At 51.6% G+C, this 26,142-nt stretch overlaps 5 protein-coding genes across 5 annotated transcripts, besides 1 other annotated feature; all 5 read right to left on the bottom strand.

The window, feature by feature from the left end:
• Positions 1-1,124: 1,124 nt before the first annotated feature.
• CABS01_04656 (domain found in Dishevelled) lies at positions 1,125-3,545 on the bottom strand (the record flags this gene model as incomplete). Its single annotated transcript, XM_060538026.1, has 3 exons — positions 1,125-1,250; positions 1,322-2,656; positions 2,784-3,545. The coding sequence occupies 3 exons, from the start codon at positions 3,543-3,545 to the stop codon at positions 1,125-1,127; spliced, it is 2,223 nt and encodes a 740-aa protein (XP_060389688.1).
• Positions 3,546-5,774: 2,229 nt separating this feature from the next.
• CABS01_04655 (uncharacterized protein) lies at positions 5,775-6,527 on the bottom strand (the record flags this gene model as incomplete). The annotated part of the gene is made up of 1 exon (XM_060538025.1): positions 5,775-6,527. The coding sequence occupies one exon, from the start codon at positions 6,525-6,527 to the stop codon at positions 5,775-5,777; it is 753 nt and encodes a 250-aa protein (XP_060389687.1).
• A 3,797-nt stretch (positions 6,528-10,324) lies between these two features.
• Positions 10,325-10,684, bottom strand: CABS01_04654 (uncharacterized protein; the record flags this gene model as incomplete). Its single annotated transcript, XM_060538024.1, has 1 exon — positions 10,325-10,684. One exon carries the CDS (start codon positions 10,682-10,684, stop codon positions 10,325-10,327), a length of 360 nt encoding a protein of 119 aa, XP_060389686.1.
• A 3,372-nt stretch (positions 10,685-14,056) lies between these two features.
• CABS01_04653 (uncharacterized protein) lies at positions 14,057-14,224 on the bottom strand (the record flags this gene model as incomplete). The annotated part of the gene is made up of 1 exon (XM_060538023.1): positions 14,057-14,224. A coding segment is annotated over one exon (168 nt), but the record flags the coding sequence as incomplete, so codon positions are not given.
• A 5,041-nt stretch (positions 14,225-19,265) lies between these two features.
• Positions 19,266-19,334: a sequence feature (Short protein (CABS01_04652, KAK1472009.1) was converted to a misc_feature.).
• A 3,353-nt stretch (positions 19,335-22,687) lies between these two features.
• On the bottom strand, positions 22,688-23,344 carry CABS01_04651 (uncharacterized protein; the record flags this gene model as incomplete). The annotated part of the gene is made up of 1 exon (XM_060538022.1): positions 22,688-23,344. One exon carries the CDS (start codon positions 23,342-23,344, stop codon positions 22,688-22,690), a length of 657 nt encoding a protein of 218 aa, XP_060389684.1.
• Between the last annotated feature and the right edge of the window lie 2,798 nt (positions 23,345-26,142).

Raw genomic sequence — 26,142 nt, 5'->3', positions numbered from 1 at the left:
CGGGCCCGTGTTTGTTGTGGTCCGTTGAGCTGCCAAGAATGTTTCCACCGGCCGCCGGTAATGTGGCGCATTCCAGCATTTCAGGTCCAGGAGGGAAGAAAGTCGGCAAAGACGGAAACCAAAGGTAGATGGGACGAATGAGTTGACAAACACATGGAAGGGGGCCAGGAGTAAACACACCTTCCTGTCTCGACTCCTTTCTCCCACCTATTCCGAGCTCTGCAGATTTCATCATTGAAGCATTCCTATCACACAGGGGTCACGAGCATGCGAGCACCGGCATGGCAAGTTTTGTGGTACCGCTTTCATATGCTTTCCTTTCATTCGGAGGCGAGTTGAAAAGGTCGAGCGTTGTGCGCCCCCACTCGGTTCGTGGAGCTCTGAGATATGTACAGTTGGGCCAGAATTGCTCCTCGACCGCTCGTCTCCCTTTTTGTCCTCCCCCTTAGCCCACAGCAAGTTGCTCGCTTCGCGATGTCCACACGACATCCACTTCCGGCATACCAATTGGCAGCGAAATCGCCCTCATCCTCCACTCTTGTGACGAACAAAATCGTTCATCCGTCGCCGTAAGCTCGTCTCGGGGGTCGTGGTTGAGACTGCGCTCTTTCATGCCGTCCTTCTATGATCGTCCGCCCCACCCAGCCAGTTATGATTGAAACAAAATGTGAAATTAGAAGAGAAGAAAAAAACCAAAAAAAAAACGGAATAAAAAAAGTCGAGTCCGCGTGTGATGATGACGGCGAGGTCATGCGCAAGCAGGGTCGGTTTCGCCGACTCAAGGGGTCTCCCTCTAAGAATAGTTCCATCCCCAACGCCTTCATTTCCAAAATAATCAAGATGGCGGCCAAGATCAGCCCTGGTTGGGGGCTACTCTGTTGGAAAAAACCGAAAGATCTTGCCCACCGCCCGTTGATGAATCAAAGACCATCCACTACGTATGCACAAGATTATGGGTCGAGGAAAGTGCCGAGAATTGCCAAACGGCCTGCGTGTGCCAGTATCGATGGAGTCGATCCTAGGAACGCGATCGGTCTTGTTGTGATGAGATTGTGCAAGAAAAAAAAAATGCCGTCTCATATTGAGTTTGGGGGAGCAGAGTTGCGTAATGTCAAATATTCCGTTCATTTGCGGTTCGATCGGCTCGTGCTTCGCTCCAAGCCGCGGCCGCCGCCGGTGACTGAGTCGAAATCGTAGTTCTTCAGGGTGTGTTCGTACTTGGGGCTCCTCAGGAATTTGGGAACCGAGTCCTGCAAAAACAAGTTGGGTTAGTATAAAATCTTCACATTCCACGGTGCATCAGTCGGAACAATAAACATACGCTTGCCATCAGTTTAAAAACTGCGTTCTGGGCATCTTCAAACAAAGACATGACCTCTTGCAAAGTATCGATCATGGCTACATCCTGTCCGACAGCCTTGGTCATTCGAGTCGCCAGGTTGTTGCGAAGCTGATGGTCAATGTTCAACTCGCAGGGAGAGCCGGGGGCGAGGAATGCGTTATAAATCCCGTATGCCTGGGCCATGATCTCCTTGATGCCGTCCATTGAGCTCGCATTGGGGTTCTTCTGCGCGATCCGAATCGCCTGCCGGCAGCTTCGAACAAAGTCGTCGACGTCGAGGTAAAAGGAAAGATTCTCCTCGCAATGTGTTTCGCGCAGGTTTTCTCTGAAGAGCAGACGAAGGGCTGCGTCGTTGAGAATCTTGTCGAGCCGTTGGGTGTTGGAGTCTCGCGCGATAGCGTTACGAGAGGGTGTGACGACCTCGCTTTCTGACGTTCTTCCCCGCGAACCGAGACCGTTGATCAGATCCTTGCCCTTTGCCGTCAATTGGTAAATGGCATGCTTTGTGGGCTGGAATAGGTTATTGCTGGGATATTGTGCCATATGAGCACGGTCTTGTACCACGGGCTCCATCAAGTCGTACTCCACGAACAGGGACGCGATGTCGTACGTCTCCCGCCTGTCTACGGTTGTGCAGCAGTCCATCAACCAATCAGTGGCGGCCTTGCCAGTAAAGGTATCTTTGTACGTCTTGCCGTTCACCTTACGCTCGCTAGCCATCTTGACACCAGTCAAGCCATCCTTGTAGTCGCTGAGTGAGTCCGAATCGGCTGAGCTGACGCTCGATTTGACATTGGGGCCGTGTGTTCCAATGAATCTCCTGAAAATGACCTCAATCGTGCCGCGATCCGTGATGAGCTTGTCCGTCTGGCCGTCCCGCTCGAGAATGACGAGTTGCGAGAGTGTTGCGCCAACCAAGTCGGATATCGACTTTTGTTGGATACCGTTGCGTGAGCAGAAGCGATCCAACACGGTCACGCCCTTGGGCGTCAATTGCCACACGGAACCCTTCATGTTGTACACCTGTTGGTACTTTCCATCGGCCGACTCGATGAATCTCGCTTCGAGGAACTTTTGGCAGATGGAGCGTGCCATGTCCTTGGCCATGGAGAAAGTCGTCGTTGTGGTCGTCGTGACTATCCTTGAGGGGTCTTTGGGGTCGGGCATACGGTTGGATTGAGAAAATTTGAGAGATCCCAAGTTGTTGATCGCATCTTCGGACAAGAACGTGTTTTCCACACGTGTTAAGCGTACTCGGTGTGCAGACAAAGGCAAAAGGCTGACAATCAGTGTTGAGTAGAGATCCTTGAAGTCCTGTCATTGTTCCACGTTAGCCATCTGTGAACCACGGGGTTCGGTCAAAGCGACCGGGAACGCGACCGGGGCACTGGATGCGCGATTCTCGTCGAGCAGGTCGGGAATTGGGAGAAATGGGACTGACCTTTGTGAACGGCCGGTCATCATCCGTCATGCGGAGAAGCCGCGAGGATGTTTGGTGCATCTTGCTTTCGATACTCGGCAATCGAATGGGAAGGGGCCTGGTCGGATCGGTCTCGCTATATGGCTGAGAGGGGATATCCTGTACCAGCGACACCTGGCTTGGATACTTGCCCTCTATGTTGTTCAGGGTGCTGCTGGAAGAGGACGAGTAATTGGAGGGGCTCGTATATCGTGGATATTTGTCTTGGGAGCCCAGATTGGCAGAGTAGTCGGAGGCAGAGTCGGGGGTCAAAGAGGCGCGGCCCAATGCGGAACTGGAGGCGCGCTGGCGGACAGACTGGTCCGAGGAGAAGGTAGCGAGTGCAGATTGGGTCTTGTCAAAGGCAGCAGCAGCGAAGCCGAAGATACCACCAGAACGCTGAAGTTTGTAGAGGGAACTGGTAGAAGGCGAGTGGTGATGAGAGCGATAATAGGGTCGGTTCACCGAGGGCGCCTGTTGTTGTTGAGCGTGGTAGGGATGGGTCGATGATGATGTAGTGGTGGTGGCAGTGGCAGTTGCAGCAGCAGCAGCAGCAGAAGGAGGAGGAGTGCTGGAAGTGGTGGTGGTGCCGGTGCTGGTGGTGGTGGTGGTAGTAGTAGCGGTGGATCGTGGATTAGCACTGGTAGGGTTGGGGTTGGCTTTGTGTGTGAGAGGTTGAGAGCTGGCCTCGTTTGACAATGGCTCGTGGTTCGGAGGTCGGGATGTCTTGGAGACAGCGGCCATCTAATGGGAGGAAGAGGGTTAGAAGAGGCGCAGAAGGCAAGACGGGTGTTCAAATAAAAGGCACGGCGCAGAAAATGGAGAAGGAAAAAAAACTGAAGAGAAAGCGGGTGGTTTGGTGAGGCAGGGCGTGAAGGAGGAGAGGAGAGGAGGTGTGTGGTAGTGGTAGTGGTGGAGGAGAAGGAGAATAAGGGACAAGGGCTGCGAATGGAGCGAAGAGGGAAAAAAAAGGTACTTGGCCGAGACGAGGTACAGTACGGAGTACACAGGCCTCAAGGGGTTGATGTACATGTAGACGGCAGAACCCTGTAAGTAAAAGATACAAGGGGGGGCAGGCTAATGGGAGTGGGAAGAGCGTGGGAGTGAGACTTCTGGCTGACAAGGGGAGTGGGGGAGTGCAAAGTAGGTGGGAGGAGGAGGGTAAGGTACGGGAGTACTTGTGGACTTTCCATGCCTGGCCTGACGGACGCTCCACGCTACGGCTACGACAAGCAGAAAGAGAGAGAGCGGGCAGTAGCCGGGCAGAACTAAGGCACCTTCAAGTACCTAAGTCAGGGCCAGCAAGAGAGCAGAGCAGAGCAGAGCCCAGGGCAGTAGATTTTCGAACCACCTCACCTCGACCACAATTGAGAGGATGAAGATGGAGTACGGAGTAGTGTAGGTAGGTAGGTAGGTAATTGGGGGGAGGGGGGGGGGGAGTGAAAGGGAAGAAGGGATGAGATGCCGATGATGAAGCGAAAGCCAAAAAGCGAGATGATGGGATTAGACAGGCAGTCAAAACCCAGGTATTCCAGAAAGTGAGACCGAGAGCACCCATACACAGAGAGACAAGATAATGTCGGACATCGCGAACAAGGCTGCTCTCTTCCTCTTCTCTCTATCCACGCCACACTTGTTTTTGCTGCTTGAATGAAGCTTCCGCGGGGGACTTGCTCACCTGCGGCTAGGAGTAGGGGGCCACCCACGCGTGGGAAACAGGTTGATTTACAAAAATAACGGGGGAGGGGTGGTTATTTTCTTCCAGGACCACGGGAAGAGGTAAATTCGCACTAGGTATAGGGTAGGTAGGTGGTATGTACTCGGATGATGAAATGGTTCAACAAGATTGGATAGAGGAAGGGAAAAGAACGAAAAGTTCGAGACTTTGGTTACGGGCGGATGATGACTGGGAAGAACGCGGATGGGGGAGATTTGAGAAATGCGGGCTACGGATATGACCGTCGTGCCTGTGCGCTGCCGCAGGGTAACTAGGTAATAGGTAACGGTACGGGAGATATTACTGACTTGACCGAAGAAGCTGCAAGTACACGATGATCCAAACAATTCGATCTAATTTTTTTTTTTTGGCCAGAGAGTCCAGGCGTGACGTGATAGTCAAAGCTATTCGTCTCTGGATGGCCACCGGCGGACTGGACTGCGGGCTTGAAGGATTCTGTCTGCAGATTTTCAAGCCGCGCTTGGTGACATGTGTGTTATGTGTGCCAGCCCAGTGTGTAGTGGAACGGACGGGGCGGCGGCGCGGGCGGGCGCGGACGACGGATGAGTTTTTTGGCGACGGTGATGTGCGAAAAGGACGACGGCGGGCCAAGGGGACAAACCGAGGCGAGCAGGAGCAGGAGCAGGAGCAGGAGCAGGAGCAGGAGACGGCCCCTCAGAAAGAAGGCCGACGAGGTAAAGTGGACGATGCGGATGATGCGCGCGTAGGTAGGTATGTGTGTGAGAGTCTGAGAGATGAGACGGGAATAACAGGTGTAGCAAATGGCAATAAGCCAGCCTCGCAACCCGATCCAAGCACCTTCACAGTGCTAGGTACGGATACCGCAGAGAGGAGAACACGAGGAATTTGGGATTGGTGTATGGATGGTGACAAGTTAAGCGTGGTGGCTGACGCTGGGATGGAGTACTCCGTAGATGGGAAACGAGGGGGTTGATCTGGCGAGTGCCCTTTCTCCTTTTTTTCTAGGTCGAGGTTTTACGGAAGTGCTGGGTCAAGGTCAAGGTGTAGTAGGTAAGGTAAGGTGAGGTAAGGCCAGCCAATGTCTCCGTAGTATAGGTAGCCTGTAGGTAATAATCGGTATCCGTAGTTCCAGGTCCAAGGTGTGCGAGTGAGGTCTGAGGTGTGGACGGTAAGGCCAGGCCCGGGGTGGGAAAGGGAAAAAAAAAGGGGGGGGGGGGGACTATCTCCGTAAGAAAGGAGACGAGGCGGGAAGAGCGAAGACTTGAGACCGAGGCTCAGCAACGTGAGACTTGACGGTTCCCCCTTCTCTTTGGTTTTAGGTGTTTGCGCTTGGCTGGCGTGCGCCGTGGTGTGTGGATGGAGGGGGGGGGGGATAATGCGCCTTTGGTATGGTAGCCAAGTATCCGTATGGGATTTGCTGCTGGTAAGAGGCTAGAGCAGGACCGGAATAGGGTCCTGTTTGATATTTTGCGACTATGCCGGCCCCGTACGATATAGGACGGGCAGTCAGCGGTAGTTCGATTAGACTGAAAATTGGCTTGCGGGTTGTGTGAACTAATTTTCCCCTCTCTCTCTTTCTCAATCTCTGTTGGGTTCCTCTCTCGTCTGGGTCGGCGTCTGCGTCTGCATGCCCCTAGGTTCTCGTAGGATTCGGGAAAGGTAAACCGAGAAAGAAGAAAGATACGCCGTATGGAGTAACGCAGTACCAAAAAAAACGAAAAAAAAAAAAACGGGGAAAATGAAATAAAACCGGGGGGTGGAACTCGTGGAGGCAATTTTGGGCGTTTGACTGATGGATCGATGGATTGATCTAGAGTCCAGAGGTACGGGATACTAGCTGACTTAGCTGGGATGGGAAAGATTGGGGAGCAAGAGAGAGAGAGAGAGTTTACCCCCTTTGGTCGGAACTTGTCCAGCAACCAGTCCCACGAACAGGTGAAAGAAAGAGTGGACGAAACGTGAAGAAGCCACGAGACTAAGAAGACCCCAGGACGAGAAGTCAGCCAGGCCGGCGCGGGTTCAAACATGGACCAGGGGCGAGGGAAAAAAAGAGAAGCCAGCGAACCCGATCTTTCTTAGGGGCGAGCCACGGCAGCTGACGGGCGAGAGAAGTAGGGAACGATGTGCAGGACGGAACAGGAATAGGAGCAGGAGTACTCCGTACGGAGTAGAAATAAGAGCAAAGAGGTGGAAATCTTGGGGGGAAATGCCATTCAACGTGTTTTTATTCTTATTTTGCCCAACTTTCTTGTTTCCCTCTTGTATGGGCAGACCCGACACGTTTTGTCGTGCTCATAGATTCATTCTTTGATACTCTAATGCAACGCTCTTGTATCCGTATACATACTTGCTGCCGTGTGTGTGTGAGTGAACCGGGTGGGCCATCGGAACGGGCTGTCTGTCTGCATTTCTCATTCGATAGAACCATAGCCATGCAAGGTAGGCTCTTCGCCAACGCAAACCAAAAGACGGGAGCCATGCCGTGTGGCCAGCCATGCCGCGACCCCCGTCACGGATGAATAGAGCTCGTTGCTGCCACGAGGCAGATTGATAATGGTGGTGCCGCCTGCATGCATGTCCTCCGTGGTCGTCTCTCACCGGCCGCCATCCATCGCCCGCTAACCCACTGTTCCTGTAGGGTACCTTTTTTTATTATAATTATTTTATTAACCCGATGATGAGACCTTGCTATTGCGAGGTTGTTTCTTTCAGTCGTTTCCAGAACTTCCTTTGCCCGCCGGAAAATTGTCTTTCCCTAACGGTTGACAAGGTGGAACCATACACTGTCGTCATTGTATCTGAACGGTTTCTAGTTTCCATCCGTAATGAAAGGCTTTGTATCCGTATCGCACCGTAAAGAGGTGAAAGCGAGAAGGTACGGAGTATGAATGGAGCGGTTGAGAGAGATATCCACCACCAAGTCCCGCTGGACGGCGGCCCATTGCAGTGAAAAAAGGTGTCGTGTGGGGACCCTGCCCCCAATGGAAGGACTCCTCCATTCCACCGCACTCCCCCCTCTGGAAAGCACACATGCCGTGGCTCCTTCTTCACCCCTCACTATCCGGGACGGCGTGAGGGAGGACGGAGGTGAGAGACAACTCTCACTCTCACTCTCACATGAAAGCTCCTCTTATCCTCTCATCTCGAAAGATATAGCCCTTTCACTCACTCTCATCCACTCATTCACTCACTCACTTACTCACATATCCATACTCTCATATTCGCTTTTACAGCTAGCAATAGCCTACCTAATCAACGTCACCTTCCCGAATGCACATGCGAGCAATGAAGTATCGTGCTCTGTACCTAGCCACATCGCAAAGCTATATACCTTACCCTTGCTCAACACCCACCCCCTTTATTTTCCTCAACTCCACGCCCAGGGGGGGCCAACTGAACCTGGTCCCCTCACTTTCTGCCATGTGCCCTGCCTGCGCCTTCGCCATGAGGCACGGCGCCTCCCATTCCCATCAACTCCTCACTCAATCACACCTCACCCTACCCAAAAGGTGCTGCCGCTCTCTGGCTGGCTGGCTGGCTGGCTGGCTACTTTACCCCAGTCACGCCTTACGCAGCATGTCGTAGGGATTATTTCTATCATATCTCGCCGCGCGCTGCCGCAACCGCAACCGCAACCGCACCTCGCCTTATTGCAGAACTCCCGACTATTGCGCCGCCGCCGCACGCCGTATTGAATCCCTCCCTCCGTCCTCCCCCTTCCCTTGCCTTCCCTTACCCCTGGTCGATGCCGTAGGTATCCATCGGACCATCCCTCTTTCCCTGGGGCTCCTTGTCCTGGCTGTGTGTATGTGTGACCCTGTCCCTCATCCTTACCTCATCTTTTCGAAGAGAAACAAAGGCTCCGTTGTGATATCAGAGATGTGCGGTGTGCTGAGATTCGCGGCCATCGGGGCTGGACCCATGGCCAGGCCATGTCTACGTACTGTACCTTTACTAGGTATATGGGGGTGGTGGGCAAGGGGAGCCGTATTCAACGTGTTGAAAGAAAAAAAGGTGAGGTCGTGAATGGACGACGATGGACAGGTCGGTAGGGATTATCATGTGCTCTCCTCCCCCCCTCCCCACCCTCCTTGTGGTGGGTAGGGAACAGGGAGCCATGCAGGTGTTCCTCAACCTCCATCGCGCCTAGCTCCATCAAAAGCCGTTGCCTACAGTGCGAACTACCAAAAGGCTACGATGCCAGAGAGGAAGAGTGAATCTTTGAACAGCCGCGAGCCTTTCCGTCTTTTCTATTGCCGTGCGGCTGTGTAGTACATGATTTATTTTTGATTTCTTCAACAACCGATCGTTCATGTTCAATCTATGGGCCGGAAACTATTAGTTAGGGATGGTCAAGCCGCGGTGTATACTACCAGAAATGGTTTAAGTTGGCAATACGGACATGTCCCCGAAAAGACGCGAAAAAAACCTCGCGCGGGATGTAAAAAACGTCACGAAGCTCCGACTTTACGGAGATGCCATGTGGTCAATGTGATGCGGACATTCCGCTGGTTCTCTCGTCGGACCAAGTGGATCACTCCTCTAGCTCCCGTAGCCCGTCGTAAAAAAAAAAAAAAAAAGGCTCGCCGCCGTTGCGTGCACCGACATCACATCAGCAATTATCAATCTTTTGCTAGCAAGAAATCCCGTCTGCCTGGTCGGCGCCGTCATCCCCCCTCGAACCCACATCGTCTTTCTGTCTCTGACAAGAAGTGGGCTCGGTGTTTTGACGTTAATTTGCCTCCTTTTTTTTCTTCTTGTTTACTCTATCCTTTCCTCTGACAAGCTACGAGAGTATAATACGAATATAGATGCGAAAGAGTCATGAACACTTCTCAAGATCCGATAATTCTGCTCTACTCTTCTCTTGTATCAATCTTTGCTGCCCACTGACATGTTGTCATGTAAGTCTGAGTTTCTCTCCCTCCCGTCTTCCGATATCGACTTCCGATATTTCGATTCGGAAGACGGACGCATGGCCGAGGCATCAAAAGAGACGCAGGGACACGTCCGTCCAACTCTCGTCGTTCCATTCAAGGAGCGACGTTGTCGGTTGTCTCCCTTCTAAGCCATTTTGTCGTTTCTTTTCTTTTCTTTTTTTTTTCTTTCGCCCGTTTGTATGTACTAGTGCTACTCCAACAAGAACCATGTACGGAGAGTAGCCACGGCTTGGTTCCCGTTTGATCGGATGCGACGGGCAGAACATCTGCTATGTCATTACATCCGGTCGCGCCTAAGTGCGCTGAGGTTGCTATACATATACCTCACCCTTACTCCTCATGCATCCAGCCCCCAAAGGCAACGCAGGAAGGATACCTATGGGCAACCACAAAGAAAGAAAGGGCAGATATACCTCGCAGGTACGGTGTTACAGAGCGTGTCGCAACCCATCGAGCCCTGCCAATCGAACTGTACGGATACTCCCTCTCTCCCCATGACCGGAAAGACTTGGCCTTAGCATAATCTGATAAGGACAAGCCGATCATGTGCTGGACCAAAAAAAGGTTGTCGACGACATATATCCCGGAATGGGTTCGCAAGCAGCTGTTGAGAAGGTTATGGCTGTGGCGCATTATTAGAAAGCCTCTCCCGCTTCCCAATAGGGCTTGACTCTGGTACTATATCGCAGCCTATAGTATGCAGCATCCATATCGCCATTGAGATGCACCAAGACAATGTGTGAATGAGTTATCACCTGCAGGCCAATGCATCTATGTGTTCCCTTTCACAGGAGGCCAGGAGGAGGCGCAACATGGTACGATTTACATACCCCGTACGACCTTGCGATGTCGGAACTTTCATGCTTCCAAGACCACAAGGCACACTACCTCTGTCGGTGCCTGCCGCCGCCGCTCCATGTACTGGACGTCCATCTTATGTTGATGTGCCTTACTCCGATGTCAGAGGGCTTTGGACAGGGCCTAGGCCCCCGGGTAAGGCACCTCCTGCCTTTGGGAATACTCGGGAAACGGGCGTCTGAGATGCCGATGAACTGGATGGGTGTGTGGACGGATAGGGGACCAGGGGAGCGATCTACTGCGTAAGCACGCACGGCACAAGACAGCACGTGCGGGGCAGCCAACGTCTGAGAGACACCAAAGAAAGTTGAGAGGTTAAGAGAGGTCAACCAGGTAGGCACCTTCGGAAGACATGGCCAAGAGGGTGTGTGAGGTGCCGCGGGCATATTACTATGTAAGCGACCAGGCAGGCAACGTGCGGTTTCTTTCGCCGTCTGATATCTGGTTCTGAACTCTAATGACTCCCGCCATGCCGGCTCCAGGAAGCAAAGTGCCTTGATGATTGACGATGATTGAAATCAGTAAGGATCGGCGTGGCAACACGAAGGCCGATAAGTTGTGCTATACTAGCCCACCCTAACCTATTTCTCACGATAGGAATACCTACACAACGTAGGGTTGGTTTGTTTAGTTGTGAACAAGAGCGGGGCGTGGGATAGTAGAGAGAGGGAGGCGTTGATGAAAACACGTGCATTTATGATCCGTAAAGCTTAGGTTGAGAAAAGGGACTAGGCTAGGCTGGCTTGGAAATCGGGACATGAGCGTGTATTTCGAAGAAGCGAGAGAGTCCACAGCTTCGACTATATCGGGCTTGCAGTGTGCAGATACACTACTACCTACGTACAAACCGTTCATTTAGCTGGCACAGTGAGGACACTGATTGCGGGTAGACGAACACGTCCAGACTCCATGGAGCGGGATCCAGAAAATGGGAAACGTCGCGCGGCGGGTAGCCCCACTGGTGGATGAGGCTGGGGGGGTAGGAGGAGGAGGGCCTAGAGGGGACGTTGAAAAGGCGGTGATGATGATGTTTTGATGCGAATACGCTGTGCAGCGCCCGCCAGCCCACTTGGGCACCTGAGATCGCATGCTGCGCAGCGAGAGCGAGCGAACGAGAAGTGTCTTTGGCTGACGACGCCGTCGGGTTACCGTAAAGGGTCGCGATTGATAGTCCATGCTGCTACTGATTGTAGTGTTAATTGGATGCTTGAGGACGGGCCAAAGTGGATATTGAGTGGGAATGAGTTGAGGCCCTTGAGGATTGGGAAGAGGGCGAAAGAAGGTACTTGCACGAGAGCGGGGGGCTCGCACTCCTGGCACTGTGTACAAACTCCTTCGGCAAAAAAAGAGAATAAGAGAAGAAAAGAATCGACAAGAGGCGTGCAGAAACAAAACCGGGTGGCTCCCATCTCATGGCTCCCATGTGTCGCTGGATGATCCAGGCAGGTACCCAGATCTATCGACCAATGAGAGTGGGCTAAATCGCAGAGAGGTGGATATGGCAAGGGTACGAGGCAAGATGCCTCTCGAGTACGTACAAGGTGGCGAGGCGGTGGAAGGCAGGCGGTAACGAGTACTTACCTCATGCCCCCCATGAATGCAGGGAGGTGCGGAAAGGAAAGAAGAACGTATTGAGAGAGAGAGAGAAAAAAAAAAAAAGGAAAGGAAGAGAGACAAGCTTAATGCAGCCTGGCACGCCTGGCAGGCAGGAGCAACTGCCCGTCCGCCGGCCGCCGTTGTCTCTCTGTGCCTCCGTTTCTTTCCTTCCCAGGCGTCGGACGTGCCAGGTTATTTCTGCTGCCCGCGCGTGCCTGAACACCTCATTACATAAGCTACAAGAAAAACTGGGATCAGGATCTGGAACAAAACCGTACGTTCCGCACTTTATCCCACCGGCACTTTACTGCGTAACTTCCTTAGGTACCTTAGTCTGCGCCTACCAGTGACCAGACGCTTGACGTTCCTCATGTCAGATGTACCTCAAATTTCCCCCGGTTCTGTAATACTACATGCGATAGTAGTGTAGCGAACGAAAGTGTATTTGCTGGGTCTGCGCCGTTTATTCCCACTCCTTCGAGGCAATGCGATGGTTGACATTGCCTCGAGTTCCTTGTCCGCGGCGTGTTCTGAGGTACAACCTAATTGTAAGTATACGGGGAAGGTACATACATACTGGAAAATCACCTGCACTAGGTACCTACGCCGTCGTGCATACTACGTAGAAAGAGACGGGTGGGCTATCCATACGGAGGTGCACCGTACTGCAAGACCCGGTATCCACCAATGAGGCATGGGCTTATGGGGTCGCACCTGGAAAGTCTCACCATCAGGCCGAACAGATCGGCGCGTGGCCTCAGGGATCCTTCCCACTAAGCCAAGCTGTTTTGGGCCCGCACCTTCCCTGCAGCCACGCAGTGGATCCAGATGGGCCCGCGTCTTTCTTTGGCGGCGTCACGTTGCTGCCACGCAGAGCCACCACACCCCCTGCTCCTTCCTGCCCTGTGAACTGATCCTGCCACCTGCCGCCCCTCCCCTCATTTCCCCTTCCATCCTTTTTGGCTGCCATCTTACCCACTTACCAAACGCTGCTACTCCATATACCCTACTCGTGCCCGCCCCCACTTTTTTGGGCATTCGGGACTCATCACCCACTAAAGTGGGTGCTTTTCAGCCAAACGGCCTCCTCAGCTAAACGGGCAGATAATCGTCGATTATACACCATTATATATAAGCCTCGACTACCCCCTTTTTAATAGCCGCCCATTATCTAGACCGTTAATTACGTATATAAGCTAAAACTAGCTAGTATTCCTCATCTTCTTAGCTTTTTTTCCTACTTTAAAAACCCCTTTTTTAATAACTAAGTAGATCTTTATATTTACTACTTTAATAAGAGCTACCACTTTAATAATTTTAAATACTTACCTCCGTTTAACTATACGTTAACTATCCTTTATTATAATAATTCCTTTAGTCTATAGCTAACTATTCTTACCCTACTTACGGGCTCTACTTACTTATTAAACTAGCTAAGTTAGGCCGAGGTCTCTTTTTATTTAAAAGAGCTCAGAGCCTTATATAAATACTCTATAAACAAACTACTCAAAATTCCGCTTAAATAAAAAAGCCTCACTAATTAAGTATTAAATCTCTTTATTAAGGGTATTTATATCCTCTTATAAATACTAAGTAACGTAGCAAAGTTTTTAAATAGTTATAAGTATAGTAAATAATAAGGAACCTAGCCCCTAAAAAGGTAGTATAGTTAATTAAGAATCGTAATTATAATTACGGATCTTTTTAAATACAATTTATAAATTATATAAGTAAATACCTATCTTTTTAAATACTAAAAGAATTATAAAATATTTAAATACCTCTTTATAAATAGACTATATAAAGCCGAGGAATTCTAATTTAATAATATTAGTATAGCCTTCTCGAACTACGAAGTCGAGTACTTTAGTGTAATAGTACTTAAGGGGCTAGAAAACTATAATATCGAGAGGTTAAAAAATATATATACTATATAATAGAAATCTAAATAGGATAATATCGTATTTATTATAGTACTTAATAAACTTAATAATATAATAAGATCTATACCTATTTATAAGTAGTAGTCTCTTAGCTCTCCTAGTTCGACCCTTTATATATATATCGAAGTACTTAATCTAATCTAAAATTATTATATTATTTATATAGCTAGTAAATAAGACTCCTATAATAGTATTAGATTCGAGCTCTTTAACGCTATACTACCTAGCTATATAAATAGAGTTACTAAAAATTAAAAAAGTTAGTACGTAATCTCTAATAATAGAAATAGCTTTTATAGTAGTAGTAGACTCTCTATTAGTTAGAAAAGCAAAGTAATAGGCCCTTCTTTTCTTCGTAATAACTATACTAAATTTCCTAACCCCTATTTAGAATCTAGTCTCGTCTATATTCTATATATTAAAAAGCTAGATCCTATACTCGTCAACGACCTCTTTTAACTTAAAAAAATAAGAGTTAATAATATTCTTATTTTTAAATTTGCGCCGCTTAGTATTTAGTACTTTCTTTTTAATTAGAAAGTAATTATACTTCTTAATAAATCAACTAGCCTATTAGGAGTTAATAATTAGAAGAGGAGATAGGTCCTTAGTATTATTAATATCTACTAAGTCCTATAACTCGGTAAGTAAATAATTAGTAGTACTAATAACTAGCTCGTACTTTATGAGTAAGTTAATTCGGTCTAAACGGTTAATATAATTATAAATCGCTTTTTTTTAGTCCTAAGTAAGCTTATAGCCGTAGCTAGTACGCTCTTTTAACGAGTATTTATTAAAAATCTTCTAACTAAGCTTCTAGCATAGAATAGAGTATTACCGAGCTACTACTATAATTAATAACTCTAGGTCTTTATAAATAGCTATAATAGCTACTTATATACGCTCCTCTTTAGTAGTATTAAATTTAAGTATTATAATAGAAAGTAATAGAAGTAGTAATATATAGAGATAAATTATAATAATTATGCCCGTATAGCTGACGTGGCCGTTTGGCTGAAAAGCACCCACTTTAGTGGGTGATGAGTCCCGAATGCCCAAAAAAGTGGGGGCGGGCACGAGTATGGATACGCAGGCTCAGGCTGACCAAAAGTAACAAATTTTCGACACAACCACGTTCTCGACGCTTCAAGGTCGGGATGCTCGTCGCTCATTGATCGTCACCATGCAGGACATCCAAACCCAAAATCGCCCACGCCACCCTCAACCCTCCCCCGGACCCCTACGGATACTTACAATACCACAGTAGGTAATCATCTTACTCCGGAGTCCATCGTGGCGCATCCTATGGTACCCGTAACTAACCTTCCTTTCTAACTCACCTGCTGAGTGATTGAAGAAAGCCCTGGCACCCCCAGCCGACCGGCAACGTCGTACTGTGTACGCTACCAATCGACACGCGCTATCATCTACGCCCATTGACATTCTGCCCAAGCACGGCGTCACAGCATCCTAAGATACACCACCTTGCGTTAGCCTACGAATGCTTCTTTGGCTTCCACACCCGTCCCCTCACTTCACCTCAACGGGCTGGTGCGGGAAGCCCAATACGCATCCAACGTCATCCAATGTTTGTCTGCACTGGCATGGTCAACCAAGACTGACAGAGACTGTCGGAGTCAGAGCATCTCCACCGTTACTGCGATGCAGTAGTCGTATCTGGGAGCTTCTGTTTCTTTACGATACGAATACTTCACCTCGAATCCACCTCACTGGACCACAAGGGCGGCGTTTTCCCCGTCGGCGATTCAGGGCGCCTGAAACAACCTGACGGCAATCGAAAAAGTCACTGCCACAATACTGAGGACAAACCACGACAAACGCAAAATATCAGAAAACACAATTCAATCGGCAATCCTCTTCGGCAATCCATCTCGGATGTCTCACTACATTTTCTTCTTCAAAACCCTTCACGGTCGTGCAAGTTGCAACACATTTGCTCGTGCACAGGCGCTCTGCTGTTGACAAAGGAGGGTAACATAACAGCCTTCTTATTCGTACCCCTTTGGCAAACCCAACCTCACGGTACCCTATCTTGACACCAGAGAGAAGCTCACTGAGCCCGCCTATCCGTACAGCTCAACGGTCCGTACGGGACCATGCGGATTCGATACTTTCCCCCAGTGCTACGCTTTCTCAGTCTCACACATGCTCGGATACGCTGAGCTGGCTGATGGGCGTGTGCTCAGGTATCCGCAGACGCAACCTGGAAATGCTCCATACACGTAGACTTCGGAGTCACCGTAATGATGGAGGAGCTGCCAAATGGGCCCTCCGTGGTTCGTTATTTGCGACAAAGTTGCTTTGGTGCCTTGGTCCCTGGACGCCGATCCTTACCCCCTTGGTTGTCGGAGCCGTGCATCCCCCAAAACGCCCACTCGGACGCCGGCTGCCAACCAGGTCTACCTTTGCAATTGACCAACAAAGGGTGGATGGAACGCTAGGCAATAAGCAGCCTCTTCAGGCTCATCTACAGCTTAGCGCTTTGCTACAGATTTCATCTTCGACTCCATGATCTCGTCCAATCAGCGATGATAGGCTACATGGAGACCAGTGTGTCTATCATTTCACGCCGCAAGCTTTGGCCTTTCCCACCTTGCAGATACTCAAGGGAACATCAATAACGAGGCGCTTCAGGCTATTCGAACTTCGGCAGTGACCGGTCGATATCTAGCTTTTTACAGCCTACGAATGACAGCCATGCTGCTATCATCATACACGTTTCATTGCGACCTCTTCTGCCGACTACAGCCTACGCAGGTACAAACCCTGCTGAGCCTATAACCTGGCTCGGCTGTTTGTCTACCGGCCCGCTACCTAGCAGCATATCCTGTAGCAACAAGCCACGCGTTGACAGCACAGAGACAGCGGGTGCTACGGATAGGTTCGCTCCAAGATTCAAATGGCCTATCGTTTCTGTGATAACGGGGTCGGTGGGGTTGAAGGATACTTGCAGTCTTGCACCGCTAGCTGACGTCCACTTTGGAGTTCCGCACAATAACGTCCAACCTTCTAGAAGCCTTCGTGGAAACACGAGCTAAACACCCCCAGGCCATACAGGGGTCGGTGACTGCGGTTTGATTCTAGCTGAATGGGTCTCAACTCTCAAAGTCCCATAACGGAGGGGAAGGCAGCCAGGCAACCTTGCTGTGGAATATCACAATGATGACGAAAAAGGAAGATGGGTCCTGCTTACAGCTAGCTAGCTCGATCAGTCCTTTTGGGAAGCCGAGACTTCTAACCTTCGCTTGAGCCAACCTTGCTATCTCTCGGTTTCAAACGTCTGACGTTTCGCTCGCTGACCTCCCGCGTCTGTCCCTGATATGGACACGAACCAAATTTTGGCAGCGATTGGGCAGCCAAACCTTCTGCACTGCTGCAGTACGTGAACCTTACACTCTTTCTATATCCACATCGGATTTCAGATCAAACGAAAGCCCGCGGACGCCCGGCGCAACGGATCAACTTTGTTATGCCCGCAGCACACCATCAGAAGTTGAAGATGCTAAAGGCAACTAGACCTGCAAGGCATGGTGGTTGCTAGACCACTCATCGATCTCGGCTTGTTTCTTCCCTCGCGGCGCATTATCGCGGGCAATGGATTTGTGTAGAATACACACGCACCCTCTCTCGTCTCTCTGATTGATCCTATAACGGGCGGTCCTACGGATATGGGTTTGCGTTTCATCCACAGTGAACAATGTCGCGGTACTGCTAGATGAGCCTCGGTGCCAAGAGCACACATCGCTGTAGCCACCCATTCACCAGACGTTGGTAGGGCGCAATCCTCGACTTTGCGTCAAAGATAGGTTCACACGTCGAAGGCTGCTAGCACGGGTCAGATTTCGCTGGGGGTGCTCCCTGTCCAGGGAGCTACCCATGATAGGCCGCTACTGTGTACACCAATCTTCAAGCAATATCGCAGCGTGAGGTTCGGATACCTCTACCCATTTCGCTTTCCCAGGCCCTACGGGTCGCGGCAGTGTGCACCAAGCTCAATACGGAGTAGAGAAAAAGTCGACACCTGCCAAACTGCGGCTTGCGGACCGAGATTCCTGACACAGTGCCAGCACGATTGCGCAGTCATCAACATTCTGCAACATTCGTCACGATTCGCCTATCCGACCAGCGCACCGCATTCGAGCCCATGATGCATTTTCACACGGATACCTGTCGAGAACGCCATCTTTGGGGCAGGCTTTCGGTAACGAAATGTAGCCTCAACGAGATCCTGCCATCAAGCCAGAAGTCTGCATCGACGATTCGACATGCTTCCTCCCAACAGGAGCCCGAATGATGAAATGTGGAGAAACCTGGCAGCGCCATGTGGCGCTCACCCAACACGTGTCGAATCTCGTGGCTAATCAGCTGAAAGCCGTTTCAGAGGCATCTGAGACGCGCTGGCGATTAGAGGCTGGAAGGAAAAAGCAAAGAAAAAAGGAGACAGATTAAAGACACGGCTCATCTTTCGCGGGGCCGACAGGAGTAGCTACGAAGCTACCCGACTTGACACCTCGTGTGGCCTGGCTCGGGGCTGATGCTCACCAACAGGTGCGTACGGCTGATCCTACAGCAAGAAAAGACTCAACGGCCTAGCTCAGGGCTAGCGATCTTGGGCGTCGATCGTCCCATCACCCAAGTAATCATTGAGTGTTCCTCAGTCATAGCACTATCGAATATCCCAAGAAAATAGAGAGCTATTTGCTTCTGATTGATCTACCCAATACCAGCACGACAAATTATTCGTTCGACGTTGACTTTACATGGGCCGTCGCAAAACCCCACAATGCGTCAATTTCCACAGACTTGAGGGAAAGCGGTTACAACTTGCTGCTACGCTGCGCGCGTGGGTGGCAGCTGCAGTTGCTGGTCGAGGAAAATCTCCCGCGACTGACAGGGAGAAGGCCGCATAAATCACTCTGGATCAAACAATCCCCACCTCCTCCTTTGCATCACGCGCATATCCAAATGGATTCCATGCTAGGGGGCGCGAGAAGTACTCGAGATGGAGTCGCGAGATCGTACGATGGGTGTCCAGCGGTTGGAGATGCCCTGCCTCTCGTCAGTTTGCTCACCCCCCCCCCTTTATATCCACGTGGATATCTCGTGAGGGGGCTCTGCAATTTCTTCTCCCGTTTCTGCCGTCAATCCATATGCGGGGTGGCTTCCGTCATTCTGCAGCCACACGTGTGTTGGGAAGGCTTATCTCGAACGCTTGGTTTTTTCTTGCCATTGTTCATTCGTTGGGGGTCAACCCTGAGAGCGTGGCGAGCTCCCGCACTTTGTGTCCATGACGCTACGGGTACAGCTTCATTGTCTAGCGAGCGTGCGACCTGGTGCGAGTTAGTCGGCATCTCGGTTCATTAGACTCATTAACGGCTCAGGAGAAACGTTTACAGCAACTTTCGGCATGGCTAGTCCCTACGCAATACAGCGCCAATATCAATGTCATCTATACGGATATTGGCAAGAGTCATGATACGGTAAACTTTGCGCGCAAGCCCCCGCATATCGAAGTCAAAGAGCTTACCTTACCGGTGCCGTTCACCCATCGGGCGTCAAACCAGTTCGTCCTATTGACCACAAACCCTGTCCACAACACAATCCTATTGATAAGCGCGCGATCCCGCTTCTCCGAAGCGAGACAGCCTGCCATCGACTTGCAGATGTCAAAAAGTTCAAGTGCCCCAACTATCCCGGTCTTCGCCTCTCGGCTGAATGGCATGCACGATCGAGCGCCTCATTTCATTTTCAACTGCCACACTCTGCCTCTAGTGGCTGTTGAGACGACGCGAATGTCGACTCGGCTCGCGATGCTACTTTTTTGGTGTAGTGAGTACAGGCACGAACCGTACGATGCGTTTCTTGGCCCGCCTAGCGGTAGTAAACATGGCTCCGTATACTGTGGGAAGCTTGAAGCAAAAGGCAAAATTCAGAAACCAATGCCATATTCGGGCTGGCTCGGTCTCAGAGGTGGAGATTGCCACGTGGCTAGGCAAGCCACACGGAAATTCGAACACGATGTTTCCAGGGCCCTGGTCATAAGGAGGATTTGGGGTTGGGCACACCTGGGGTTAGGCTGGTACGCTGGCACATGGTAGGCTGGGCTGGGAAAAAAGGCACAGAGCTGACGCCGCTTACTGAGACGAAGAGACATTGACTATGAGCAAGGGGGCCCAGCAGCTGACGATTCTCAACGACCTGTCTTCCCCCAAAGTCAATCACTGTCACCGAGACCTCGTCCGGTTGGCCAATAACTACCTTGAATATCGTTCATCATGTGCGGTTATAATATCAACATGACAGGCACGGCCCCCAACGACCGAACGACCGACCGGCTTGGCCTGGAGTCACTGGATTTCACGAGATTGAAAGAGAGCGGAAATGCTCAACTTCATCGGGAGCTATCGCCAATCTCGCGCGGTCCAGTGCGGTCGGCCACCGGCTACCGGCTCGGCCGATCAAGCGTGAAACCAGGGAAGCAGCGCAGGAAGCAAGAAAGACAGGGTGCGGCAACGGCAAGTCGGACGCGGCTTGCTTTCCTCGCACTTGATGATGCATGCCCACGGATGCTGCTAGATTGCAGCCCCGATGGGAAATCGCGGGACCAATATCTCCAATGCCACATGGCAAGGGACCGGGAGCTCCCTTGCCATCTTTGTCACGCCTGAGATCGGTAGTTCAGGCGGCGGTTTCCTTCTCCTTGGCCTTGAAGAGCGAAGCCGCACAATCTCATGTCACACAAATCCTGCGCGCGCGCGCGCGTCTGTCTTCGTCTTTCCCCGGCATTGAGGAGATAATAGCGGTGTCTACTCCGTAATCCCCCCACCCCCTCTTGTAAGCTTGGGATCGGGAAGGGGGCAAACAAACTTGGAGGATGCAGTTTGCAATAGTGCCGCCCTCTCCGGCCCAGACAGACTCTAGAGATGGCTAGCCTGATCCCTTGCCATACGGGATTCGGAAAACAGAGACGTCCATGAAATCTAGCGACAACGACGATGACAGACCTCAGGATTTCAAGTCGACGGCATGGTGCCCTATTGGTTGTGGTTTACGTACGCGATATACATGTGCCAGTGAGACACGCAGAAGGATGGTTTGGAAAAGCTCGAGCATTTTACGGCTCGATAGCCAATGATGCCATCCAAACAATCGCATCGCATAACAACTCTGTCTTGGGATGCCACGAGTTACGACTTTTTTTTTTATCCCTACCCCTGCCACGTCGGGGAGACTCCCGGGCCAGCGAAAGAGAGACATGAAAAGGCAAAATAGGCTCTCCTCAGTTTTGCAGAAGGTCAAGACAATGGCTGTTGTCCTCGCTACCGCCCGATAGAGAGAATACATCGTAACCCACCTCAGGTTGCCAGGACACCGGGTCCATCGTCGCTTCTTTCCTGTGAGCAGAACCGAAATGGATACAGTCAATCATGGATCCTGAAGGTTCGAAACCTATTTCCCTTTACGACCCTGGATCAGTCAACACCGCCTTTTTCCAACCCCCGCTCCCGGTTCGTGACAATCGGAGCCATAGGTGGTTACACACCCCCATGGCCCATGTCAATATCCATGCGTATCCCATAGGTAGCACACAGTCCCGTCTCTGGGTTGCGGTTTTGAAGTACCGAACTCACACACTCTGTCTCACCGCATCGCTGCTGCCTCTGTACGGACACACCAGACGAAGGCAAGGCAAGGGAGGGTACGGATAGGGCAGCGGCTTTCTCGGCGGGCTTCTAGGCGATCGGCACCCCTCCGTCGTACGACACGACGACGGATATCTGGGCTCACCCTCTCCACTATCCACAGCCTCCCTCCGAGGCTGGACAGGCAAGGGAAGTTTGACATGCCATGGTATAATGGAACTCCCGTACACGGTACATAAGTGCCGATATATGGGCGTCGCGTCGCTAGCAGAAAGAGAGAGGCAGAGCCTGTAAGACGTGGGGTTCGTCCACCTTAAAACTGCCCGACCTCATCTCCCAGGACTTGTTTGAACTTGGTTGCCGGTATCCATGTATACTACTAGGCTCTCTAGGTTCCGTTCGGGGACCAGAAGGGGACCAGAAGGGGTTTCGTTTCATTGAAGAAGCCTCACAAATTGCCAATTAGGGGTGACGGTGAAGGAAGGGGGGATTCAGAAAGGCTAGAAGGGGCTTTTCGTCGCGCGCTCATGATCTCATCCGAGAACCCGCATTTACGTGGCTCCCGAGCCCCCCCTCAGGTCCCCCCGTCAAGGACCCGTCAGGAAGGGGGAAGGCTCAAGGGAGGTTCTATTCAAGTTCTAGAATGCCATTAGAAGGTTGAGCTTAATCCCACGGCAAGTTAAGGGGGGGGGGGGCAGAAGAAATCTCCCATTCTCCAAGGGGATTACTGCCACAGCTCAGGGTTTTGTCATTCCTTTTTGGAAATTAGAAACCCATAAGTTGCGCGCGCGCAAAGCTACCGAGCCATGGGCCATGGCTAACGGCAACAGGAGCCCACTCCCCATTCCCAACTACCGGGACGGGATGCTGACTACCAATCTCTCTGGTGAGATTACAGCCTCTCATCGACGTTCGGTCTCGCGGAGCTGCTTGTTTGCTGTATTGCAACAACGGGTTATTATGCTCTCAGCCCGGCAGACATGTGAACGCCTGGCCAAGAGGTGATTTGCACACCCAAAGGCTGACGGGTTGGTCCATCGTCCCGCCTCAGATTTTCCGCCTCCCTTTTCCCCAGCCTCGTCCGGGTCAGAAAGGCGCAAGTTAGGATGAACTTCTCTTCTCAGCCTGCTCAGTGGGACTTTGTTATATTTGAACCGATTATCGGGAAACAAGAGTGTGTTGTGTGTTATGCAACGGAAGCTGACCTCCCGCAGGTAAGTGCCATGAAGCAAACGGTTTGCCGGTGGGCTGGGCTGAGGAGAAGGCAGGGAAGGGCTTCGTTTGCTTTGTTTCGATACAGAATTTCCGCCTGGCGCGCGCCCGTTCTTGTCTTACATTTCCGAACATTCTTTGATGGTATTCCATGTTGTGACGCACAATGCCGTACTATGATGTACGCTTCTACCTGCCGGTTCCGGCCAGTCTCTATTCTAGCTCTGTTCTCCTCCCTTTCTTCCTCCTCAGCGGCTTTTTTGGAGTAAATGGAGACATAAGAGTTGTCGTCTTTGCTGATAATACGCAGTATCAAGCTTCTGGGCATTCCCCGGTGTCCCGGGAGGATGCAGCAACTACCCGCGGGTATCGAACAGAGGAATGTTGTGGCTTTCCGCTGGGCGCCGCGTCCTGCCTGTCCTACATCTTTCACGTGGCGGGCAGACATTTCTTCTTCTCTCTGTCCTTCCATACCACCGTCGATGTTGTGGGTGTCCAACCAATGGGCGGGAAGCTTTCCATCTTTCGTTCCTCGCTTTGTCCTCGCGAGATCGCGAGAGTAACACATACATCGCACGCGCGCGCGCACACGCACAACGAGATTTCTCCCACGCTCGTGGCTTGAAGCCATGTGGTGCTCAAGTGTCACAATGGAATCACAAACAAAGTCTAGTCTGTGGCGAACTGCGTAGGGTAGTCCACGGCGTCGCTGCTTGACAGCTTACTGGAGGGGGGGGGGGGGGGGGAGTCCACGCCATGGCCATGCCTATAGACTGATTAAAGACAGGTTTCCGCTCTTCCGGGTACGAGCTAAACGTGCCGTGGCATCCACGCATCTCGGGCCCCCCTTTTTCCTTGTCTGTCTTCGAGGAGACGGCTTTTGGCGTTTGAACCAAGAGATTCACTGGGAAACCATCACAAAAACCACTTGTGCTGTCCCACCGTGCCCACCTACCTAGGTATTAGGATAAGTCCATCGGACGCGGGGCTTAGGAACCGCAGTCCCGGGTTGAATGTTGTGCCTCTGCTTCTTGACTAAAGGTAGTTGACGGCGGCGGCTATCAGAGTCTAGACCAGCGCAGCACAGATGTGTTCCTATCTGTGTTGGATTTACACCACATTAGCCTCGGCTGCCCGCTAGAGGGGGGAGAAGAATAAAAAAAAAACAGCGTGCCTGGTTTTAGGCCAGCTTGCATCGTGTGCCCGTTTCTGACCTGCTGTTTTCCTTACGCTGCTTGATACACTTTACAGCCTCCATGGCCTGATTATCTGATCCCACGTAGGTACTCACAGACATAGAGTCGTTCACGTGGCTCAGTGAAAAGGGGAGAAGGCGAACTTTGTCCGGATTCCGTGTCGTGCGTGTGCGTAGCGGGCAGCGAAGTCCGCCGTCTGATCGAGATGCCGGGAATTCAGGTGGACACGTGCATGCTCTCTCCGGATTTAGGTTAAATGTCCTTCCCCCCCCCCCCCTGCAGGCTAGTTCAATCGGAGAAAGGAACTGGAACGGCGGAGAGGCATTCTAGGGGTTCCGATCTAAAGACACGTTCTCTCTCTCTCTCTCTCAGTCTCAGGCCGTCTTCCCTCTCTGCCTATCCCTTCACGCCCTTGTGTTAGATGCCGTTCGATTTGCGTGTAAATCCGTACGGTTGCCGAACAAGCACCGGATCGACAGCGCCAGCGATTTGCGTGATCAGCAAAAGCCGGGGTGTGTGTGTGTGTGTGTGACTGTCGTGCTGTGTAGGTGTGTGTGTGCGGAGAAAGGAAGAAAAAAAAACAAGGAGATGCCCCGGATCTCTAGGCAATGCGACGATGGCCACACTTTCCATTTGCATGGCCCGTGACCGCTCTTTTTAGCTCTCCCTTCTTTTCCTGTCTGCCGGGACCAGCGTTGCCCGCAGGTTCATTTCACGTTGCTCTTTTCGTAATCGGCGTATCGGCAGTTCAATATGAAAAAACGAAGCGGCCCCACGCATCGGGGCTGGCGTGGACGACTTCCATGGAGGAAAGGAAGCTATTGTTTCTCGGTCGAAGCCTCGAGGAAGAAAACGAACTAGGGTAGTGCGTTGTATCCCGAACTGCGTAGAAGACGAGCAGAAAAAAAACTGAAGTCCTTTTCTCCGTACGCTACGTTTCCTAGCGTCCAAGTTATCGGTCATCTTCCGTATCGTGGGGGGGGGCAGTAAGAAGGGGGATGAACGAACTACCAGTACCACCATCACCACTACTGTGACCCGTCAAACTCGTCAAGACTTATCTCGAACGAGTCTTTGCCGCACCATGTAGCCGGATTCTCTGCCCTGCGACGTTGGACGACAGCTTGGCTAGCGCTGTCTCTTCTTTTTTCCTTCCCTCCCCTTTTTCCCTCAGGAACGTCCGAGCATTTTGCGGCCAGACTTTTTTGGACGCCATGAGGACATCGAGCGGCGGGCGGCCGAGGCCGTGAACCCTTGGCGGAATCCATTCCGATCATTTTCAATCGCCGGTTCGGCCGCCGGCGACATCATCGACTAAAAACCCCGGGGGCGGGGGGAAGGGGAGGTGGAGGGGGGGGGGGGGTTAATTCTTCCCATCTGTAGAGGCAAGCCATGGTTTTGGACGTACTGCAGAGTTCCGACGATGACATGTCGCGACTGACTCGACCAGGTGGCAAAAATTCAATCAGCAAAGATGATGAAGGATTGGGAAGAAAGCACGGTCACAGGCGAAGGTGAAGGACTGCTACAATAGCTTAAACCCGGTGGACGAGAGAGAGTGGTAGAAGGGGAAAAATGGTCCCCACACTCCGAAACCGAACAAAACGAAGCCGACGCCGACGGTGTATACGATCGCCCCTTGCAGGATTCGCCCGGCCGGCGCATCGTCGACATCGGCCGGGTCCTCCCCCCCCCCCCCCCCCCCCCCCCCCCCCCCCCCCCCCACCCCTCCCCACCCCAAAACCAACGCAAAAAAAGGCCCCGCCGACGTGGTAGAGAGCCCCCCCCTGCCGGCGCCCCCCCCCCGGCCGCCCCCCCCCCCCCGCCGCCCCCCCCCCCCCCCCCCCCCCCCCCCTTCCCCCGATTTCCCCAGAGCCCCGCCGGACGCCAACATCGTTTCTCTGCTGTGGTTCACACTACGCTTCCCGAGTGAGAGAACGAAGGGGGGGGCGAACCAGCGGGCGTGTGTTTGCTGTACATACGAGACGACGGCGGACGCACGAAACATTTGGATTGCCGGGTGGTTCCCGATAATCTCAAGTCAGCCAAGACCCTTTCTTTAATGCCGTTCTTTTTCGTTTAGTATGGTAAGGATGTAGACCTTTCCCCCTTCTCTTTTGTCGTATATCCCTGTGCTGTGTTGGCATGATGATCTTACACATACACTCATCACGGGTAAGGCATGCATATACAAGCATGCTGTTACAGTCAACACATATCCATGATAGACAAG

This window comes from Colletotrichum abscissum, assembly GCF_030869225.1.
Source record: "Colletotrichum abscissum strain IMI 504890 chromosome Unknown Scaffold_9.1, whole genome shotgun sequence".
Lineage (NCBI taxonomy): Eukaryota > Fungi > Ascomycota > Sordariomycetes > Glomerellales > Glomerellaceae > Colletotrichum > Colletotrichum abscissum.
This window is presented reverse-complemented; position numbering and strand designations above follow the sequence as displayed.